The sequence below is a fragment of the Mustela putorius genome, unplaced genomic scaffold (assembly GCF_011764305.1).
Source record: "Mustela putorius furo isolate JIRA1106 unplaced genomic scaffold, ASM1176430v1.1 tig00003834_pilon_pilon_pilon, whole genome shotgun sequence".
Classification (NCBI taxonomy): Eukaryota; Metazoa; Chordata; class Mammalia; order Carnivora; family Mustelidae; genus Mustela; species Mustela putorius.
Genome location: NW_025421987.1, coordinates 86,951,971 through 86,971,576, shown reverse-complemented (window position 1 = coordinate 86,971,576; position 19,606 = coordinate 86,951,971). Strand labels below are relative to the sequence as shown.

The 19,606-nt window shown below is 46.8% G+C and overlaps 1 protein-coding gene across 5 annotated transcripts in view; it reads left to right on the top strand.

Annotated features, from left to right (window-relative positions):
* The window catches only part of DGKG (diacylglycerol kinase gamma), a 209,871-nt gene that overhangs the window by 131,339 nt on the left and 58,926 nt on the right, over positions 1-19,606 (top strand). For all 5 annotated transcript variants that reach the window (XM_004745198.3, XM_013052598.2, XM_004745197.3 and 2 more), the window contains one exon: positions 9,659-9,749. In XM_004745198.3, the coding sequence (XP_004745255.1) occupies positions 9,659-9,749 (91 nt within the window). The remainder of the gene's footprint in view (positions 1-9,658; positions 9,750-19,606) is intronic.

The window sequence follows — 19,606 nt, the reverse complement described above, 5'->3', positions numbered from 1 at the left end:
ATTTTCCTGAGTGCCGTGAACACCAATCTGTCCCCAGTATGGAAAGCAGCCAGCAAATACCTTGCCTCCTTGAGGCCGAAATACACTGAGCCAAGACAAATCTGTTGGCAAGAACCGTGGGCACAAGAGTCACACTCGGAGAACAAAAACAGCTATTTATAAAGCCTGCTTCCTGATTGCTGGGGGGTCACTTTCCCTTATAGCACAGGGGCCAGTGCCCCCTCTTGGAAAAGATTGTTTCACACACAGCTCCGTGCCTCAGGGTCATGGAGCGCCCATTCCAGTGAGCAGTGAGAACAGGGAACAGCATGCAGGGTGGATTAGATGCGGTGACAAGCTCTCTGATGGGCCAGGACAGCTGGGTGTGCGGGTGACACAGATGGCCTCAACAGCACCTGTGAGGGGACAGTCACAGGGCCCTTACAGGACTTAATATCCTGGCCTTAGAACCAAGCCCACCTGCCTTGGCTCTTTTTTTTTTTTTTTTTTAACCTTTGATCTAAACTTCAGTTAACACAATTACTAAATTTCTAAAGGCCCTGGATATTCAAATAGTGTAAAATGTTAACAGATAAAGTATTCTCACTATTATTACTGACCTTCATCATTCAATTACAATTCAGCTCAGGTTGCGTTTGTTCTTCCTGTGTTATCACATCTGTTTAATTTTGCTAGATTATTATTCACCTTAGTAACCTGACACTGGTCTACTGTCTTCGGTAGGAGTAGCAGTAGCTCCAGCAGTAACTCAACAAATCCCTGAGAACAGTAACTGAAATTCTTTGCTTTGTTTTCTGATTGAGCTGAACCTTGTGAAAATTTCTAATTAATGTACTGAAATAGTGTGTTGGCTAGCTATAGTTTTCCTCTGATGTGTAGATTTGGGTCTTTTAAAAAATCTTAATCAGGGGCTCCTGAATACATTTTTTTTATTTTTTTTTAAAGATTTTATTTATTCATTTGACAGAGAGAAATTACAAGTACACTGAGAGGCAGGCAGAGAGAGAGAGAAGGAAGCAGGCTCCCTGCTGAGCAGAGAGCCCGATGTGGGACTCGATCCCAGGACCCTGAGATCATGACCTGAGCCGAAGGCAGCGGCTTAACCCACTGAGCCACCCAGGCACCCCCATTTTTTTTTATTTTAAATAAAATTTTATTCAGGGGCATCTGGATGGCTCAGTCAGTTGAGTGTCCAACTCTTGGTTTTGGCTCAGGTCATGATCTCAGGGTCGTGAGATCCATCCCCACATCTGGGAGAGATTCTCTCTCTCTCTCCATCTGCCCTTCCTCTCACCTCTAAAAAAAAATAACCAAAAAATGAGTTTGTTGCCTAACTCTAATAATCTCAGATTTAACATAAAGACATATTTCTGGCTTTTCTGTAAAAGATGATAGTTCTGACAATACTGGGGCCCATACCCCAACATGGTGACAGAGCACATGGGCTCTCCCACTCTGTCCTGGATTGTGTTATCTCTAGTTGTTTAGAGAGCTGGGAGAAACCTTAGAAATCCGCCATTCCAAACCCTTCATTGTGACGAGGAAACTGAGGCCAGGACACCCCAAGTAAGTCATGGAGTCACATGCCAATGTGTATGAGAACTAGGCCTACGAGACTGAGCCCCTGCCGGCTGGCCCAGCACGCCCTCCACCACATCAGTCCGCCCCCTCTACACAACACAGAACCCATCTTGCGGGGAGCATTTGCTTGACAAGGCCGAGAAAGAAGGCCTGACTGACTGACTCATGACCCACTCAGGGAACCTGATTATCAAAGTCCAAACCACAAAGAGGAATACCATCACTTCAAGGGCTCCTATTTCTAGAAATAGCTGTAGTGTCCTCTTTGTAGCCTTCTAAACTCAAAGAAATGTTTTCATGTTTTCATGACTTCAAAAGTCTGTTGCCCTTAAAACTTCCTAGAATATCAGAAAAGGGCCATCAGAAGTTCCATTGCCTTTGTGGGTAAAAATGCCCAGCAGCTAGCTTGGTTTTACTTGGGGACATCCTTGAAAATGGCCTATTCATAGGCTGTCGGGATGATGACTGAATCCAGCCTTAAACTGCTGACAAATACAAAAGAACATTTTTAATTAGTCTCATTTGGCCCTCATCTGTCAAATGAGAGATTCAACTCACTCGTGTGCAATCGATGTTATTTTCTTATAAAGCCGGGGGAAATTAAGAAAACCCAGAAATAGAATCAACCCATGGTGTCACTCCTGCTATGTGCCTCTCCTCCATGTGACTGAAAGCCCTTGAGGAGCCCCAACGAGGGTCTTCCGCCTCAAGGATGGGCTTAGCTGGATGGTAGTTTCGAGGTTGACCATGCATCTAGGAGTTTTGTGGACATGGAAACCTGCCCTGGGACAACTGGCTAAAGATTAGTCATCTCCAGCTAAAAGGTGATTATGAGAAGGGAAGTTATGGTGAGCCAAAAAAAACTCAGGAAGAGAGATGCAGAAAAAGCATTCTAGAAGTCACTAAAACATTGTTAGCTTTATTTTCTTCAAATACACTGGCTGTCTAGGATAGACCCCTGCACCCCACTCCTGCCCCTCCCCCAGCAGCCATAGGGGAATGAGCCTTCCAGGGATGGCATCGCCTAGTAACTAGAAAGAACCACTAGTGAGCCCTTCCCATGCAGTAAACACTGCTTGGTGCTGTGTATTTGCCACAGGATCTTCACAATTTTGTGGGATAGAAAATCATATTCCTGGGTGTCTGGGTGGCTCAGGGCCTTGAATGTCTGACTCTTGATTTCGGCTCAGGTCATGATCTCAGGTCATTTGTACTCAGCAGAGTCTGCTTGTCCCCCTGCCCCCCCCCCAAATAAAATAAAATCTTAAAAAAAAAAAAAAGAAAGAAAGAAAGAAAATAATCCCCATTTTGTAGAAGAAACGAAGCTTCAAAGAAGTCCTATCACTCACCTAGCCAGCAAGTGGCAGAACACTAGCCTTTCAGATTCCAAATGCCATGATCTCGTACAACTGAAGGTGACACAGACAGAAACCAGCACCGTAGGCAGGGCAGGAACCCTCCAGCAGGGGCTAACCGTCAAGTGTCTGGGGAGGCATCTTCAAAAGAGAAGAAGGAACACTGTCATTCAGGCTCTGGTTGGCAGGGTGGGGTAGGGCTGTCTGTCCCTCTGCCCCTTGTACATTATCACATGCCTGTAGGCTTTTACCAAGGGCTTTGGAAAGGTGCTGGTGCTGGTCAACGGGAGGGTGAAAAGGGAAAGTGAGGCAGAGGAGAACGTACTTCAGTCTGTGAATTTTTTATTGGTAGCAACCAGACCTATTCATAGACTTCTTCTAAGACTGAAAAGAGATAATATATGTAAAATGTTTAGCAGAGTACAAAATGAAGAGGCCAGAGCCTAGTTCCAGATCAACAAAAAACTCGCCAGCACTCCATGCTATACAGATCTGCTCTTACAGTGTAGACAGACCCTAAGTATCCCTATTGCCGCTCCCCTGGTGTCTGGCTGTGCAATGATGGGAGGCTGGGCATTTGGTTTCCCTCCTGAGCTTACAGAAGCAGAGAAAAGGGGCAACTAGGAACCTGCGAGGAGCCCTGCCTCAGATACGCCTACCAGTGAAATCCTTGGCAACAACACTCCAACATGTATAAAGAAAGGTTCTGTGTTCTCTCCTCTTACATCAGTTGGCTTGAAGCCAGCCTCCACCTCGGGGCCCACCAAAATGGCTGACCTCAGTCAGGCAGGGTGCTGGGAGCCATCTTAACCTGATCAACCTTTATCCCAGTAGGGGTCCCTTCCTTTCTCTCGCTCGACCCTCCATGGCCCCAGCCTTCGTACTCATACTTTCAACCATTTTGGTGGCTAGGACAGAGACAACCAAAATAACTCCCCTTTATATTATCTCAAATAAATGCTAGTGGCTATCTTTTCTGATTAAACACATAAGTGACCTTCTTATCAAGACAGTGCTTTGATTACTGACAGGCCATCAGCAACATTCAGTCAACAAAATGTGTATAGGGGATGAGCGCCTTCCATAGGTCAGGACCTGTTCTAGATGATTTCTCATGCCTCTTAAACTGGCTTGCCTTCCAGCTTTCCCTGTTGCACTCGGTGTTGGGGATGGTCCCCAGGGCCTGCCCCTGTGCCATTTCTGGGTGAGATGAGAGAAGGCAAAGAGCAGGGTGTCTTGGGAACATCTTTACCAGGGTCCGTTCTGGTCTCCCTGACTCTGTGAGACTGTGTAGATTCAAAATCAGGAGGTTCCTAGGACAAATCCAATCCCAGCTCCTCTCGAAGCCCCCTGGCTCCTGGGAGCTGGGAGGGCCTGACACTGTGCATCAGGCAATATCTCCTAGGAGATAGTCATGACTGAGAGTCTCTGGCCTCACAGAGCTTCCATACTTTGAATAGTCAGTCACAACTGACCCCCCGCCCCAGATCCCCAAGTGCATCCATTTAACAACCTGGGGAAGGAGAACCACAGAGGTCTAGGAAGTACGATAGTGACACAGCAGCACACCACAAAAGCACACAAGGCTCAGTGGCAGGGCAGCAGAGCACAGACAGGGCTGGGCATCACTCTTCACTAACTGGCTATGCAACCTTAGACAACTTACTTATCCTCCCCAAATCTTAGTTCCCTCATTTGTAGCAATATTGTCTACTTAATGGGGTTCTTCTGAGACTTGAAAGAGAGAGCCTATGTAAAATGTTCAGCAGCCATGTCCATAGGCCAGGAAAATAGAACGTATCCACTTCTATCAAAATGTGCCTGAGTTAGAAAAAGAAGTAAAAGCTCTTAAATTTTGGACACTTCATCTTCTGTGGGTCAGAGGTCGAATGTTAGTGTCTGGGGGAAGCTATTCAAAGTATGGAAGCTCTGTGAGACCAGAGACTCTCATTCATGACTATCTCCAAGGTTTACACAGTGCCTGGCCCATAAGACGACTCAACAGATACTCTATGGACGGATGCATGGACGATAGGCCAAAACACTAGAGAGCTGTCCTTCAGTTACAAAGACCACCACCACTGGAGCACTGCTTTCCTGTGTCCCTCTCTCAGTGAATGGCACCTGCCATCTCTCATGCTAAGACAAAAACTTGGGTGTTTCTGTGATGACTCTTTCTCATCCACTCCTCACACGCAATCAGCTTTGTCAATTCCACCTTCTGATTTTTCTCTTGAAAGCATTCTCTTCTCCATTACTCTACTGTCACTACCTTTGTTCAGGCCCTTCCCAATTTGTTCTGAATTTCTACATCACCTCCACACCACTCTCAAGGCTTCAGTCTGTACCCACCCTCTTCAAGCCACTTTCCACACTTGGAACAGAGTGATTTTTTTTTAATTTTTTAGTTTTTTTATAAACATATAATGTATTATTAGCCCCAGGTGCACAGGTCTGTGAATCTCCAGGTTTACACACTTCACAGCACTCACCATAGCACAGACCCTCCCCAACGTCCATAACCCCACCACCCTCTCCCTAGCCCCCTCCCCCCGGCCCCCTCAGTATGTTTTGTGACATTAAGAGTCTCTTATGGTTTGTCTTCTGCCGGATCCCATCTTGTTTCATTTATTCTTTTCCTACCCCACAAACCCTCCATGTTGCATCTCCACTTCCTCATATCAGGGAGATCATATGATAGTTGTCTTTCTCCGATTTACTTATTTCGCTAAGCATAATACCCTCTAGTTCCATCCACGTCATCACAAATGGCAAGATTTCATTTCTTTTGATGGCTGCATAGTATTCCATTATATATATATATATATGTATATATATATACATATATATATATATATATATATATACCACATCTTCTTTATCCATTCATCTGTTGATGGACATCTAGGTTCTTTCCATAGTTCAGCTATTGTGGACATTGCTGCTATAAACATTTGGGTGCATGTACCCCTTCGGATCACTACGTTTGTATATTTGGGGTAAATACCCACTAGTGCGATTGCTGGGCTATAGGGTAGCTCTATTTTCAACTTTTTGAGGAACCTCCATGCTGTTTTCCAGAGTGGTTGTACCAGCTTGCATTCCCACCAACAGTGTAGGAGGGTTCCCCTTTCTCCGCATTCTCGCCAGCATCTGTCATTTCGTGACTTATTAATTTTAGCCATTCTGACTGGTGTGAGGTGGTATCTCATTGTGGTTTTGATTTGTATTTCCCTGATGCCGAGTGGTGTGGAGCACTTTTTCATGTGTCTGTTGGCCATCTGGATGTCTTCTTTGCAGAAATATCTGGAACAGAGTGATTTTTAAAAAGCGCAAATCTGATGAGATAATTACTGGCCCCCTCACCCATCCCCCCCAACAGCCTCACATAAGGATGGTCCACGACACACTGTAGACTTAAAGCCCAAACACCTAAGCGTAACATCCCCATCCTTTACAGATGTGCTCCTGCCTGTCTTTCCAGCCTTACCTGGCCAATCAGCAGCCCACTCACCTTGAGTTTAGGTCACCTGCAGCAAGTTTATGCTCTTTCTTGCCCTGTGCCATTGCCTAGGCTTCTTTCTCTGCCTGGAATGCTCCCCTTTCTTTGTTCCCTTCCACAATCTTCAGAACTCAACCTTGGCATCACTCCCCTCCAGGTTGCTTTCCCTGATTGCCTCTGGCCTCCCTAAGAACTGGATGTCCCTTCTCCTATGCACTCCCAAGGCTTAAAGCTTTGTTCATAACTCTGTGATCTTTTTCCTTGTCTGTCCTTCCCAGGTGCCTGGCTCATGTAGTGCCATGTTTTAGTCTTCGGTATACCTAGTAGACCCCCATCTAGTTCCAACACAATGAGTTTCTAGAACTGATAAATGCTGTCTTGCACCAAAAATGCACTTTCACAGAAGCATATTCCTAATCAACATCATGTCTTTGGACAATTGTGTGACCAGTCAAGATAATTAACCCAAGGATTAGGGTGTGGTCCATGATCTGGAAAAAACTATTAGAATTAACATGTGGAGAACATATGTTTCTGACCACAAGTCAAGACACATGATCCAATAAATAAGATCACATTTTTTCCTGTCCTAGAAAAATACGCACGTATGTCCATAGCCACCCAGCCCGATCTGTCATTTTTGCCCTACTATGTTATCCAAATATGTCAACCCAAACATTGAAATAATAGCTAATACGTACATAGCTAATGTTCTTGGTGAGCTCACTGTGCAGCCAGCATTATGGGAGGTGTTTGGCAATCACCTCATTTAATCTTCTCACTTCCCCTTTGAAGCAAATGTTTATCAACTCCATTTTACAGGTGAGAAAACTAAGGCTTAAAGCTTCTCAGAGATTACAGAGCTGCAGCAGGCATCTTACCAGCCATAGACGAGGAATCTGATCTGCTCAGTCTTTCTGCTACACTGACCTGACCATGACCTCTTAACCTTATTAGATTATCAGAAGAGCCACTTCTGGGGCAAAAATAGCTGGTGGCTTCCGGAAATTTTTATTAAAACTCTAAATCTCCTGGCAATAACTTTCAAAAGTCATGATTCAGACCAGAAGTGATATTTGAAAATGGAATCACAACACAGGTCTCTTGGCTACAGAGATGCTCTTACTGCCAGAGAGGAATGCTCAACCTTGACATTTATGACAGTCTGTGTTATTCCTGTCCTTGGGTCTGTTGCCATCACGGTCTATGGAGAGGCGTTGACCCTCATTTTATCCTCCTTGAGGAATCCTGTCAAGTTTAATCAGTCCATTCTCCTCCTTGGCCATCACTTCATTGGTAGCTAGAGGAATGCTTCTTCAATTCGTGACCACTAACCACCTGCATAATGATCCCTGGTTGCTCTTCCTGGGCCCCATCCCATAGTTATCACAGGGACTCTCTATAGCTCGAAGCCCAGGAAGCGGCATGTTAATCACATTCTCAGGCAATTCTTAGGAATACTAATGTTTCAGAACTATCCATCTGTCTCTTCATCCTCACAGCACCAGGTGTAATCCCTAGACTGACATCAGCAGCTTGTTAGGAAACACAGAATTCTCTGGCCCCAGCCCTGAATGACTAAATGAGAACCTACATCTTAATGAAGTCCCCAGGTGATCTCTATTCACACTGCTGTGCCTACAGAGAGCCAGTGATCTAGAACAGTGTTTCCCAAGACTTTTCACTTCATGGCAGGCGTAGAAAACAAAAGCACTTGTTTGGCACACCAATGAGAATGCCCACTGTGACGGCAGGGCTCAGTCGGCCCCAGACGCCAGCCTGGCCACCCGAAGACCAAGGGGATCCATAGTCTAGGCGGGCCTGATTGCAGCACACTAGTTGAGAAGCCCTGGTCTGGTTACAAGTATACCCATTTCGGCTAACTTTCTTCATTAGGCACAACTCCCTACAGCCTGCCTATCCTTACTTCCCTCAAAATTTATTATTTCTTTCCATACATACATAGAATCAGAAAAGCTACTTCCCAGTCAACTAGGTCTTAGAAATCATATGCAATGAACACGGTCTCGTCATCTTTATGTTCTCTTTGAGAAATGCAGAGATAACTGATGTCTTTTATTCTGAAGACTGTCTCCTATGGCCCAAGAAATACTAGGAAAAAATAAGAGCCTTCTTCCCTCCAAAGAATGTTCCATTCCTCTTAGGCCACAAATCTGAGGTTGGAGGGTCAGGAGTGCACAAGATGACTTCCTCTCCTGAAGACTGTGTCAAGAAAGATGTGATTTTGTTTATTCCTTCCTTAGCAAAATCTGCCAGCTTCTCAGCCGGACAGGTGCCCCTTCTCTTAGCCAGCCCCTCATAATGAGATGACAGGTGGGATGGAAGGAATGGAAGACCAGCAGACACACTTCTTGGTGAGACCATCTGATCAAAATGACCAAATGTCAGGACACAGTGTCTGACTTTGCCAAGTCCGCAGCCATGCGGGAATCCCTTTCTTTTCCCCCCACTAAAGAAAATGTTGAAAAATTTTAAAGCTCAAACTGGTGAACTCTTCAAAGCAAATGACAAGTTCTCCCCCTAAATGAAATATTGCCATGACCTAGGCAGATGCAGTTGAGGAGTAGGGGATGGCGGGAGCTCTTGCTACCAAGCAACTTGGTTTTTTTTCTTCTCTTTCCACCTTGTCTGCAAATCTCTGTCTAATTCTCTCCACTCTGCTTCCCTCAGGCAGAGCACATAGACAAAGCAGCACATGTTTTGGTTGTTTCCATGTGCGACTCTCTCTTCTCTGCCCCAAGACTGTACATACCCCAAGTCTGAAAAGTCTGTCTGAGCTTCCCTTCATACCCCAACAATACACAAGAGAGAGGGCTCTACCGGAAGTCCCTCTGCATTAGAAAGGATTCCATAGAAAGGATGGCACTTCCCGCCCTCTGGCTGGTTTTCATAGAACTCTTTCCTTGGTCCAGATGCAGAGGCAAACACACCTTTCTGCTGCTCTGACCAGGAAGTTCAGAGCCATTGGCAATTCAGCCAAGTAGCCATGACGTCTAAGAAATGAACGGGTTTTTCCTTGAAGTTCATAGCTGGAAGAATTGGTGAAAAATGTCTTCCCCAATTGTCTGATGAACAAGTGCTGAGAACATAGGAGTGGGGAATACTGAGGGCTTGGGCCTCCCAGCCCTAAGAACATAGCTATTTGCCATGGCTGTTCCAAAGACAGATTACTGAGCCAGCTCTCTTCTTCATCGGGCAGGATGAAGAACAAGCTGTGGTACTTTGAATTTGGCACCTCAGAGACCTTTGCCGCCACCTGTAAGAAGCTCCACGACCACATAGAGTTGGAGGTAAGGCTTCCCAGAACTTGATTCTGGTCCTGGACTGTCAGACCCCCTCAGAAAATGTCTCCAGGGTCCTTAAGAAGAGCTCCCAAGTGGAGTCCATTTGTTGTGTCTCCATCCTGTTCCTAGCCCTTTCTTGGCCTGTCCAGGGAGGCCCTGGGGCTAGAGATCCATTCCTGTCCTCAGCCCTGTCCCCACCATGGCCTTGGGATTGCCCCTCCCCTCGCCGCCCCACTTCAGAGAGGCAAAGACACAGTTGCCGGCAGCACAGGGAGACAGGCTGCTGGAAGGAGGAGAGGCAGTGCCCCAGGGCCGGTAAAGGTCTGGGAGCCCACAGGCACAGGGTACATATCTCCCAGCCCACTCGGCCTCCACTGTCACAGCTGCTTCAAGGAGCCGACTCAGAGGTATCCAGAGTCTGCTTCATGGGCGTGCAGTGGCCCAGAGGGGCCTCAGGTTAATGTTCTTCATGTCACCATCTTGAAATTCTTAGTAACTTTTTAGCAGAGGGCCCTGACTTTTCATCGCGAAGTGGGCCCCTTAAATTCCGTAGCTGCCTCTGTTGGCACATTCTTGTTTTCCTAACTCTCTAGGCACTTGCAGCAGCCTGCCTCACATGGGCTTGCCTGAGGCTTCCCTCCCGCTCAGCCCACTCCTACTGGGCTTCCCTCAGAAGTCTCTTCACCTCTAGGAGAAGGCCTTCTTGGTCTCTGGCCACCGGAGAGCCTGTCTCTGCTAGGTAGGGCCTGGGGTCTTGAGTTCCCTCAGCTACCGTGCCACCTTCCCGTGGGATTCTCGCCTGTGGCCTCTATTCACTTGAGAAAGACAAGTGAAAGAGGCGGCCAACCAGTTCGGCCAGGATGGGCTCCCCCAGGGCCCACCAGCGTTGTCCTTAAGCCTGCATTAGCAGTCAGGTGGGGCCTGGGCACCCCTTGGAGGAGGAGCATTTGGCTTAAAGCGGTGTGGGAAAGCCCCACCATTCCCAGCCGAAGGCAGCCTGTGCTCCCAGGGAGTTTTCACAAACAAAACACAAAGCCAGAGATTCTCTGCTTCCATTTGACTCATCTGCTTGCCTCTCCCCTCCGGTTGCCGGTTGCCGGGTTACCAACTCCAGGGTGGGAGGAGCTGGTCAGGGCTAATCCCTAGAACTTGTGCCCAGCTCAGTCGGAGGACAGAAAGGCCCAGGTGCCAGGGCTGTGTGTCCCCAGGTGGGACCAGCTGCACCTGGGAGAGGCCAGGGAGCTAGGCCGCTTCTCTCAACCCCCTGCCTGAGCGATGCAGTGAAGGACGAGGCCGGGGGCTGGGCCTGGAGACTGAGCCAGGCCGACAGAGCCCTTGTGTGTGCATTTTTCCTGTTGGCATGATCGTCTGGTGGGGTCTCTTTAAATACACCCCAAGTGAGGGACAGCCCTCGCCGAACCACTGCCAGCTGCAGACGCACAGCGCCTGCTTGTTCTCCCTGCAGCTGGCCTTGAAACTGTGCCCAGAATAGAGCAGCTCGGCTCCCCTGCCTGTGCGGCTCGCCCTCCCAGCTCCTCCCACCTTGCCCATGCTTCCTTCTGGGCCCAAGACACAAGGCCTCTTCCTCAACCACAGAGGGGGCTGGTGGCCTCAGGGCCAAGGACGCTGGGGACCTCTGGAGGGCGTGGGTTTGTTCAAACTATGGGTCGTTGGTGGCTTGGGGGAGCATTTCCTGTGTTCCTTATCTACCCCAAATGAGTCTTTTTAGTATTTATTCATGCAGGGATAGGGTGGTCATGTGCAGGCCGTTTTCTAACAGCCTGCAGGACTGAGGCGGACATGGCTTCGGCATCCAGAGAGCAGTGTGGATATGGTCCGGGGCCTTGCGATCCAGAGGACAGAGAGGCAGATGGGGGTGAAGCGTGTGGGTGACAGGGGCTGGGAAGCGGCAAAGCACCACGGGAAGATGGGAGAGCATCAGGAGCCTCAGGGAAAATAGTGGGAGAGACTGCTGAGGTGGCCTGCTAAAGCAGTTGCTACACAGAGCAGCCCAGGCCTGTGAGAACCAGTACCCTACCCAGTTCAAGGTCAGTGACCCCAAGAATATCCCCCGCCCCACAGGTATCTCTATGCACATCACTGTTTTCAAAGCCCAACTCAGCTCGTTGAGTAGTCACCCAGCAGTCCTGTGAGCTTCAATGGCCAGGCGTTATTACTCCTATTTCACAGAAAAGCAAGCTGAGGCACAGAAATTTAGAAGGGTAAACAGAAGGAAGAGAAAATTACAAAGGGAAGAAGAAAAAGTCAGATGCTTTGACTGCCTACCATTATGTGTCCTCATTTGACACAAGCACCCGGTGAAGCAAGTATCTTCACATTTTTTAAATAAAGACACCAAGGCTCAGATGCATGAAGTAACTTGACCAAGATTCTGTTGCTGGAAACCAGTAAGAGAGAAGATTCTAGATCTCCTGGAATGACTTTAGCTTAGAACTCACTAAACAAAGATTGACCTTGAAAGTGCAAAAAATTCACTCCGTGAATTCTTCAGCATGGCTGCACGGTTTCCTCCTCCTCCATTGAAGGTGAGCCCATTTGGTTCCCTCTCAGCCAAGGCGGCTAGGTGGGTCTGCTGAGAGATGCTTTAGAGGAACAGAAGACACAATCCTAAACAGCTCCCTTGAGAAAGGAATGGGTTTGTGCTGGACCACAGGAGGGTCGTGGCTGTGCCTTCAAGTTTACAAAAGGCTTTCCCATGCAGCACTCCTTTCATTCAGAACATCCAGGGCAAATATTTACATCCTCACTTTATGGTTGAGGAAGCTAAGGCCGAGAGGTTCAGCAACTTGAGAAGGAGCACACAGGTTAGGGACTGAAGGCAACACATTATCAAGTCTATAGAGTTGCTGTGCGCATGTGTCATGCTGGTCAGAATCTGGGTGGTAAGACTTAAAGCTAACCTGAGATTACTCAGGGAAGGTCTTCATTAAAAGTCTCTCACAGAAAACAGAGTCTATTTTTCTGAGGCTCGTGGCTTATTGAGAAGGACTAGGAGACTTGGTTGCTTCTCTGGAAGCTTATGGCCCAGCGAACAGAACACATTACAGCTGGTTAATATAGTATCCTCACTTAACTAGTCCTAAGGAGATTAGATCCAGGGGTCCTGGGGAGCCACGTGAGCCAAATCATTCCAGATGCTGTTTTGAGCTGCTCAGAGACTCAGGCAAGGGAGAAGACAAGTCTAGATCTCCTGCTTACCCACAGAGATGTTGCCAGGGTGGGCACCATTAAAGGTACCTGGCCCAGACACACAAGACCAGGAGGTGAGCCCTGTTTTGCAGTTAGGCAAGTCACTTGCTGAAATATCCGGGCCTCCGTATTCTCGTCTATAAAATGGGATGACAGAGGTTAACCTACTTCCCAAGGCTATTATCTGGGTTAAAGTTTTCACATCTGTTTGTTTGTTTTAAACCAGCAATGGAGCTAAGGGTCAGAATCTGCAAGCAGCCCCACATGGCGGGCGTCACAATCACCCTTCCAGAGTAGGGGCTAGAAGCAGAGAGAGAGGGCAAGGAGCTCCCTTGAAGTCTACAGCCTACGAATGGTCAGGCCAGGCAAATCCTGGATACCCCTGGATGCTGGCACACAGTTTAGAACCCAGATTCTCAACTAGACATGGGGCACATGTGATCTCCTTTTATTCACATGCTTGTATTTAACATTTCAGAGAGCATTAAAAGTAAGCATGAGATTTTTACATTTATCAAAAAGAGAGCATGAGAAACACTGCCCATGCTCACTCTGAATGCTTCCTTCCCTGTAACACAGAGGAAGGCCTATAAAAGCTAGTGTTGTTCTGGAAAATGGATGCTCCTAAATTATGGTTGATGCTAATTAAGAAGCCAGTATGTCACCCCCGCGACTCTCATCATCCGTGGTCTAAGGCTTCTCACACGATCTCTTGTCTCTGACTTCTCTTCCCTTCTGAAGCTACTGTTAAGGTTCATTTTAATCTGATTTCACCTGAATAAACAGATAGGGGCTGGGGTGAGGGAGGGACACAGTGAGTCACCTCCCCCACCCCAGGCCCAGAATAGCTTTGGAAAGGTTCTTAGACGTGATCATAGTTAGGCGGAGCCAACCAGGCAGGCTTCGACTAGAGCACTTTATTTTATATGCTGTGGAAATTTTTCATTTTACTGGCTAAAAATAAGAACTTCCAAAATTCCTTGATATTTTATCTACTTTAAAACAATGTTCGCAAGGGAAGGCTAGCTGGCTCCACTAATACGAATTTCTGCATGGGGAGAAGTGAATCCAAATTTGGAAGCTGCTCAAAAAAATCTGTTATCCTGTGTATTTTGGGAAGCTGCACATCACTGTCCTCCTCCACCCCCCCCCATTTAATTGAGGATTTTAAAAAATGCAATAAAATCTCAAGAACAATATATCATATACTCCCATTTCCCCCTCACTTAGAAATGGTATTTGTCAATATTTTACTTTATTCCCTTCAAGTATTTTTTTAATCAAAGGGAGAAAATACTACAGAGAGAACTGAGTTCCCCCACAATCCTTTTGTGCCCCGCAACTTGCCTTTTTCACTCACCACGATGTTCTGGAGATCTGTCTTTGCTGATGTGGACGGAGCTAGTTCGTTCCCCACGCCCTGTGGTGGTGAGCATGCGCAGAAGTGGGACCCTCTGCCGCCTCCATGGAAATTCAAGTGGCCACTGCTTTACAAGGCGGTTTAGCGGTATACGCTGAACTGAAAATGCATTTGTAGACCATATGATCCAGTAGGATCTTTGCAACGCAAGCCTAGAGAATTTCCTGCATGCAAGCTCACGAGAGGGTAAGCACGGAGGTGCAGTGCAGCATTTTGTTATTACAACAAAATGGAACCAACCCAGCTGACTGTGTTATTCTAACACTTTAAAAAGACAGTGTGAGCGGAAGTACTAAATGCCACTGAATTACACACTTTAAAATGGTTACTTCTGTGTTATGTGAATTTCATCTAAATTTTTAGAAATTTACTCTTACCAAAGGGAGTGTGCTGGGCGCGGTGCTAGGGAGAGCTGATCCTCCTTATGATATGGGCCTTGTCCACAAGAATCCTAAATGCTAAAACTAACATTTAGCACAGCCAGGTGCGCATAAAGAAGTTAATAATGAATGCATCAGATTGTTTCAAGATTGGGCAGATACCTTTAGCTACTTCAAGCCAATCAAGTGCCATTATTTTTCAAAAGAGAGAAATCAAGGGCTTTACGACTTTAAGTTCACACAGCCAGCTCATAGCTCCAGCTCCAGGGGGAGGCATTCTCTTATTCTGCCTCAGTCTCCACCTGCAGTAGTGCACACCCTTAAATGAGAGGGGAAGAAATCTTCAATCCAGGCCTCTTCTGGCATTCAGACCTTCTCAGCGTGGGCAGGTAGAGCCCTTCAGAGCCTGGAGTAATGAAGATGGGAACGGGCCAAACACTCAGGCCATCAACCCAGCCGCAAATCCAAGGGAGATGAAATGAAAACATGCTCCTGGGGAAGGAAGACGTGAGAAGAACATTCAAAGGGATGTGCAGTTCCTGGAAAATAAAAAGGTGGCAACCTAATTATGCATGAAACCCTGGAGTCAAAAGGAGGCTGGAACAGGCGTTAGAGAGGCATCCTCCTTCTGGTCTGTTCCCTTCTTCAGTCGGGAGCAATGGCTTCATCACTCCAGTACCATCGTCCCACTGAGACCACCCAAGGCAGCACTGGCCACCAGCTCACGGTCCTTCCTGCCCAGCGCCAGCGCCTTACTGCTGCTGGTGGCCCCGCCTCAGTTGCTTCCTCCCTCCACCTATGCAGGCCACTCGTTCCCTGATTATAAAAGTAACCTAAATTCTCAGTAGAACACTTTAAACTGTAGAGAGGCAGAGGGGAAAGGGAACTCATGCTCTAAGCAGTCAGGTCAGCACTGTTTTAATGCAGGCCTTATTTCAAACTTTAAGAATATTAGCCCTTGTTTCTTGAAAATCGGATCTCTAGGAAGACTTCTGTGATCCTTCGATTTCTTTGAGCCATGTACTGTCCTCAAGTTTCCTCCCCTTAAAATCTTTCAGCCAAATAAGAAGAAATGGTTTCTATCAGTTTTCTCTTACAGAATGCCACTGTCTTCTTACAGTTTCAGCCCCGTCACTTTTTTGCTCTCTTAAACGACCCCTTTTTTTTTTATTTCCCACAAATGTGAACCCTGTATTTCACTTCAAGCCTCCATTCATCTATATGCTCTTATTTTCTTGTTCTTTTCCATTTCCTTTGTTCTTCTTGAATTGCTTTGATTTTCTGTGTCTGCAGACTCCTGGTTATACAAACTTTGGTATCCTCCAAGGACCTTGGAATAACTTTTAAGGATGAATTCTCATGCACACATTTTCACAAACAGTGGGGGGATACATGCCACAGAGGCTAGATGAGGCCGTAGGCAGTCTCACATGACCCGGATTGGGGTCATGTGACAGCTTGTCACCCACAAGGGGTTCCTGGAAGATCGCTAGACTAACCTCTGCCCTGGTGAGTTTAACTTTTCTACCTTCAAGGTCCCTTAGTCAAAGAATAACTTCCCTAAACAATGGCCACCAAAGAGATGCATCTTCCAAGTAATGACAAACTGTGAGCTTCTGTCAGTGGGAAATGTATCATTTCTCTTAGACTTTTTAGAATATTGAAGAGAATTCATCATCTTCATCTCCACACTCAAGAGATTCAAGAACCTCAGGGAATAGAAGCATTCCAATCCTTCACTGCTCCTACAACTGGGTTATATAACAGACAGGGGATATTATACACAGATATGACTTGTGCCTCTAGTGGATAGGCCTTCATTTATCTATCTTAGGGAGGTCATAAACTTGCTGATCCTAGTCTTCTACAGAAGAGGAATTAAGAAAGTAGAATTGACTCAGGAAGGGTATCTAATCTAACAAAGGATTACATAAATATTTCTGACTCAGGAAGGGTATCTAATCTAACAAAGGATTACATAAATATTTCTGTGCACACATAAGTGTTATATCTCAAGTCCATTAGGATCAACTGATTAATAATAGCAGCGGTCATTTACCTTGAGATAAGCTCTGTCCGGGCATCTTCATTTGTGTCTTATTGAATCCTTATAACAACTCTGCATGGTGTATGTTATTCCTGTTACTGATACAAGGAAACTAAGTCTCCTAAAAATCAGTGAGAACTCTAAGATTGGATGAGGTTCTGGCCCAGATGCCCCCACAGTCCCTTCTCTTCCTGGAGGAGATGATCTCTGCATTACACTCTGCTTTCCACCTAAAGCACAAGTCCCCGAGTTGATAGTAGGGATCCCATGAAAGGGTTTGGCTTAACTATTAGGACATCAGCTGCCTGAAGCAGGGTCTCTATCTTATTTATTCTGGATCCCCAGCGTCTAGCACAGTGCCTGAAATGAAGTAATGGCTCTATAGTGATTCATTATAAAATTGAACCAATGTGTGAAAAATCCCATAATTAGTGTAAACATTAATACAAGTTACCACTTGACCAGCCTCAAGAGAGAGCTTTTTGCTGGAAGCCATGAAAATAAAAGGGATGCACCTTGCTCCATTTCAAACACAAAGGGGAAGGTGGCTGAGCTTACAGCGGGCACTTGTGCCTTCTAACTGCCTTAAGTGGGAAGTCCTCCCACACCCATCCCTGAGCTGTTGCTAGGACCTCTGAAAGTAGCAGAGGGTCTGGGACAACTGTCAACCCAGGGCAGGAAATGCCAGAGTTCTCCCACTTCTTTCCCACCAGAGAGAGTTAAGACAGCGAGTGGGCCGAGCCCATGTGACAGCAAGGGTCCCAGGCGGCTGTGGGGTCAAAGAAAGTGACTCTGTAAGGCAGAAGAAGGGGTCTCCATTCTGTGCCCTCTCTTATGGCTCAAAAGCTTACCTACCCCTGGGCCCTGCTTGTCCCCATGGCCATCAGCCCTGCTCCGTCTGCCAAAAAGCTGGACCTTTCAGTAAAGCGCTATCCACGCCACACTGGCCTGAGTGACCCAGACAGACAGCAAAACCTGTTCATCTGCATCCAGAGCTAGAATACCTCAGTACACCAGTTTTGTGTTTGGGTTGGGTTTTTTTGAACTTGGGGAGGGTGGAGCAGTGTATAGGAAATGGCTTTGCCTTCTCTCCAACTCTGAGGCAACCCACCACCATGAGCTCTGAGAAACAGCAGTTTTGTTTTGGAAACTGGCACTCAGTGCAGGCTTGCTCCTGGAAATGAATTTGCACCCCCCCCCAGCTGCAATGTTCTACTTCCAGCCTCCCTGCCAATACCCCCTTCCAGCTGCCCCTCTCAAAGGCACCATTGTGCCCGCCTGGCATGGCAACAGAGGAAGGCTGAAGAGGAAGAAAACATTTTCTGCCCATGGGATGTTCCTAAGCAGGTTGTGTACATGGCTTCAATGCTGCATTCCTTGAGCCCACACAAACCCGCCAAAACTCCGTCATCCCTGTCACAGATGGTGGCCACTTTCCAGTCTTTCTGGCCCATCGCACCTCCCTGTCAGAGAACGCAGAGCCTGCAGCTGGGTGGGCAAAGCCGGTGGGGTTGGGGGTGGGGGGTCCGGATGACACATTTTCAGTATTGCAGTCCAGCCCAGCAAAGCAAAGCTGAACCAGACACTGAATCTCTGAACTGGAAGGGGAATCAGTCCCATTTGCCATTCAACAAAAAGATTCGTTCTGGCACATTCTGATAAGTGCATATCCAGCCTCTTCGTGGATTCTCCAAGAAGAGCAAGCTCACTACTTTTCCAGAATCCCATTCCATGGCTGGACAGCTCTGACTTTTCGAAAGTTCTCCTGGATGTTGAACAAGGATGTGTGTCCTGTTCCTCACCACGTCCTTCCCCTGTCAGCACTTAAAACAATGCCTGAAACAAAGTAGGTGCACAGTCCATGTCTGTGGGATGCGTGACTGAGATCCCCATCTGTCTACATGCAGTGGGCTGATTTCCACTCTCTGAGGCCCACAGAACATGCCTTCTTGCTCCTCGTGTGACTGCCCTTCATAGCACTGAAGATCTCTCTTCCACAGCATCTCCTACTATCTTCACTGAGCTAACTATCCTCAGTTCCTCGTGTGACTCGATGTACAGACCTGTGACTCTCCTGACAACTCTTCTCTCGATAGACTCCATTTTTTCCAGCAACCTCCTTGAAATGATGACTCCAATCTCTTGGAGCATACTCAATCTCTTTCAAGAATACTCAAAAAGTGGTTTTGTAGATAACAAAGGACAAAATGATCAGGCGTCAGGTACGTGCTGTGTAAGTTAGACTGTCTTCTTGAGCTCACTGTTTGCATCTCATGCAGGAAAACTTCAGGTTCTTGAAGCCTACCACGAACCCGCATAAATTGGGAAAAGAAGGATCCTTCCTTTGTTCACTGAGGCGATGTTTCCTCATCCGTAAAAGTGAGGCTACAAATACCAACAGTGCAGAGTGGTAAGGCTTAGACATAAAATAATACGAAGTATGCCTGGTTCACAATAGTTACTCAATAAATGATCTATGTTAATATCATCATACAACATTCGTTGGCATTAGTATCTAACTGCCCATGCCAGACATCAGCTCCTAAAATGACCTAAAACTGCCCCTCCGGCTACAGGGAAAGCCATGTCTCCTAAGATTTACCTACTTGCCAGGCCTTTTTTTTTTTTTAAGTGTAGATAGTACTATCTTTCCAATAATGCTATCATCACTCCTCAACACCACTCAATTTATCCTCCTCTTCCCCCAGGATACAGATCAGATTATCTCTTTTGTTATTCTCTAGGGAAAACAGACGGTCATTGTTTGTCCTGTCCGCTTTTCTTGTATTCCCAATACTTGTCTCTG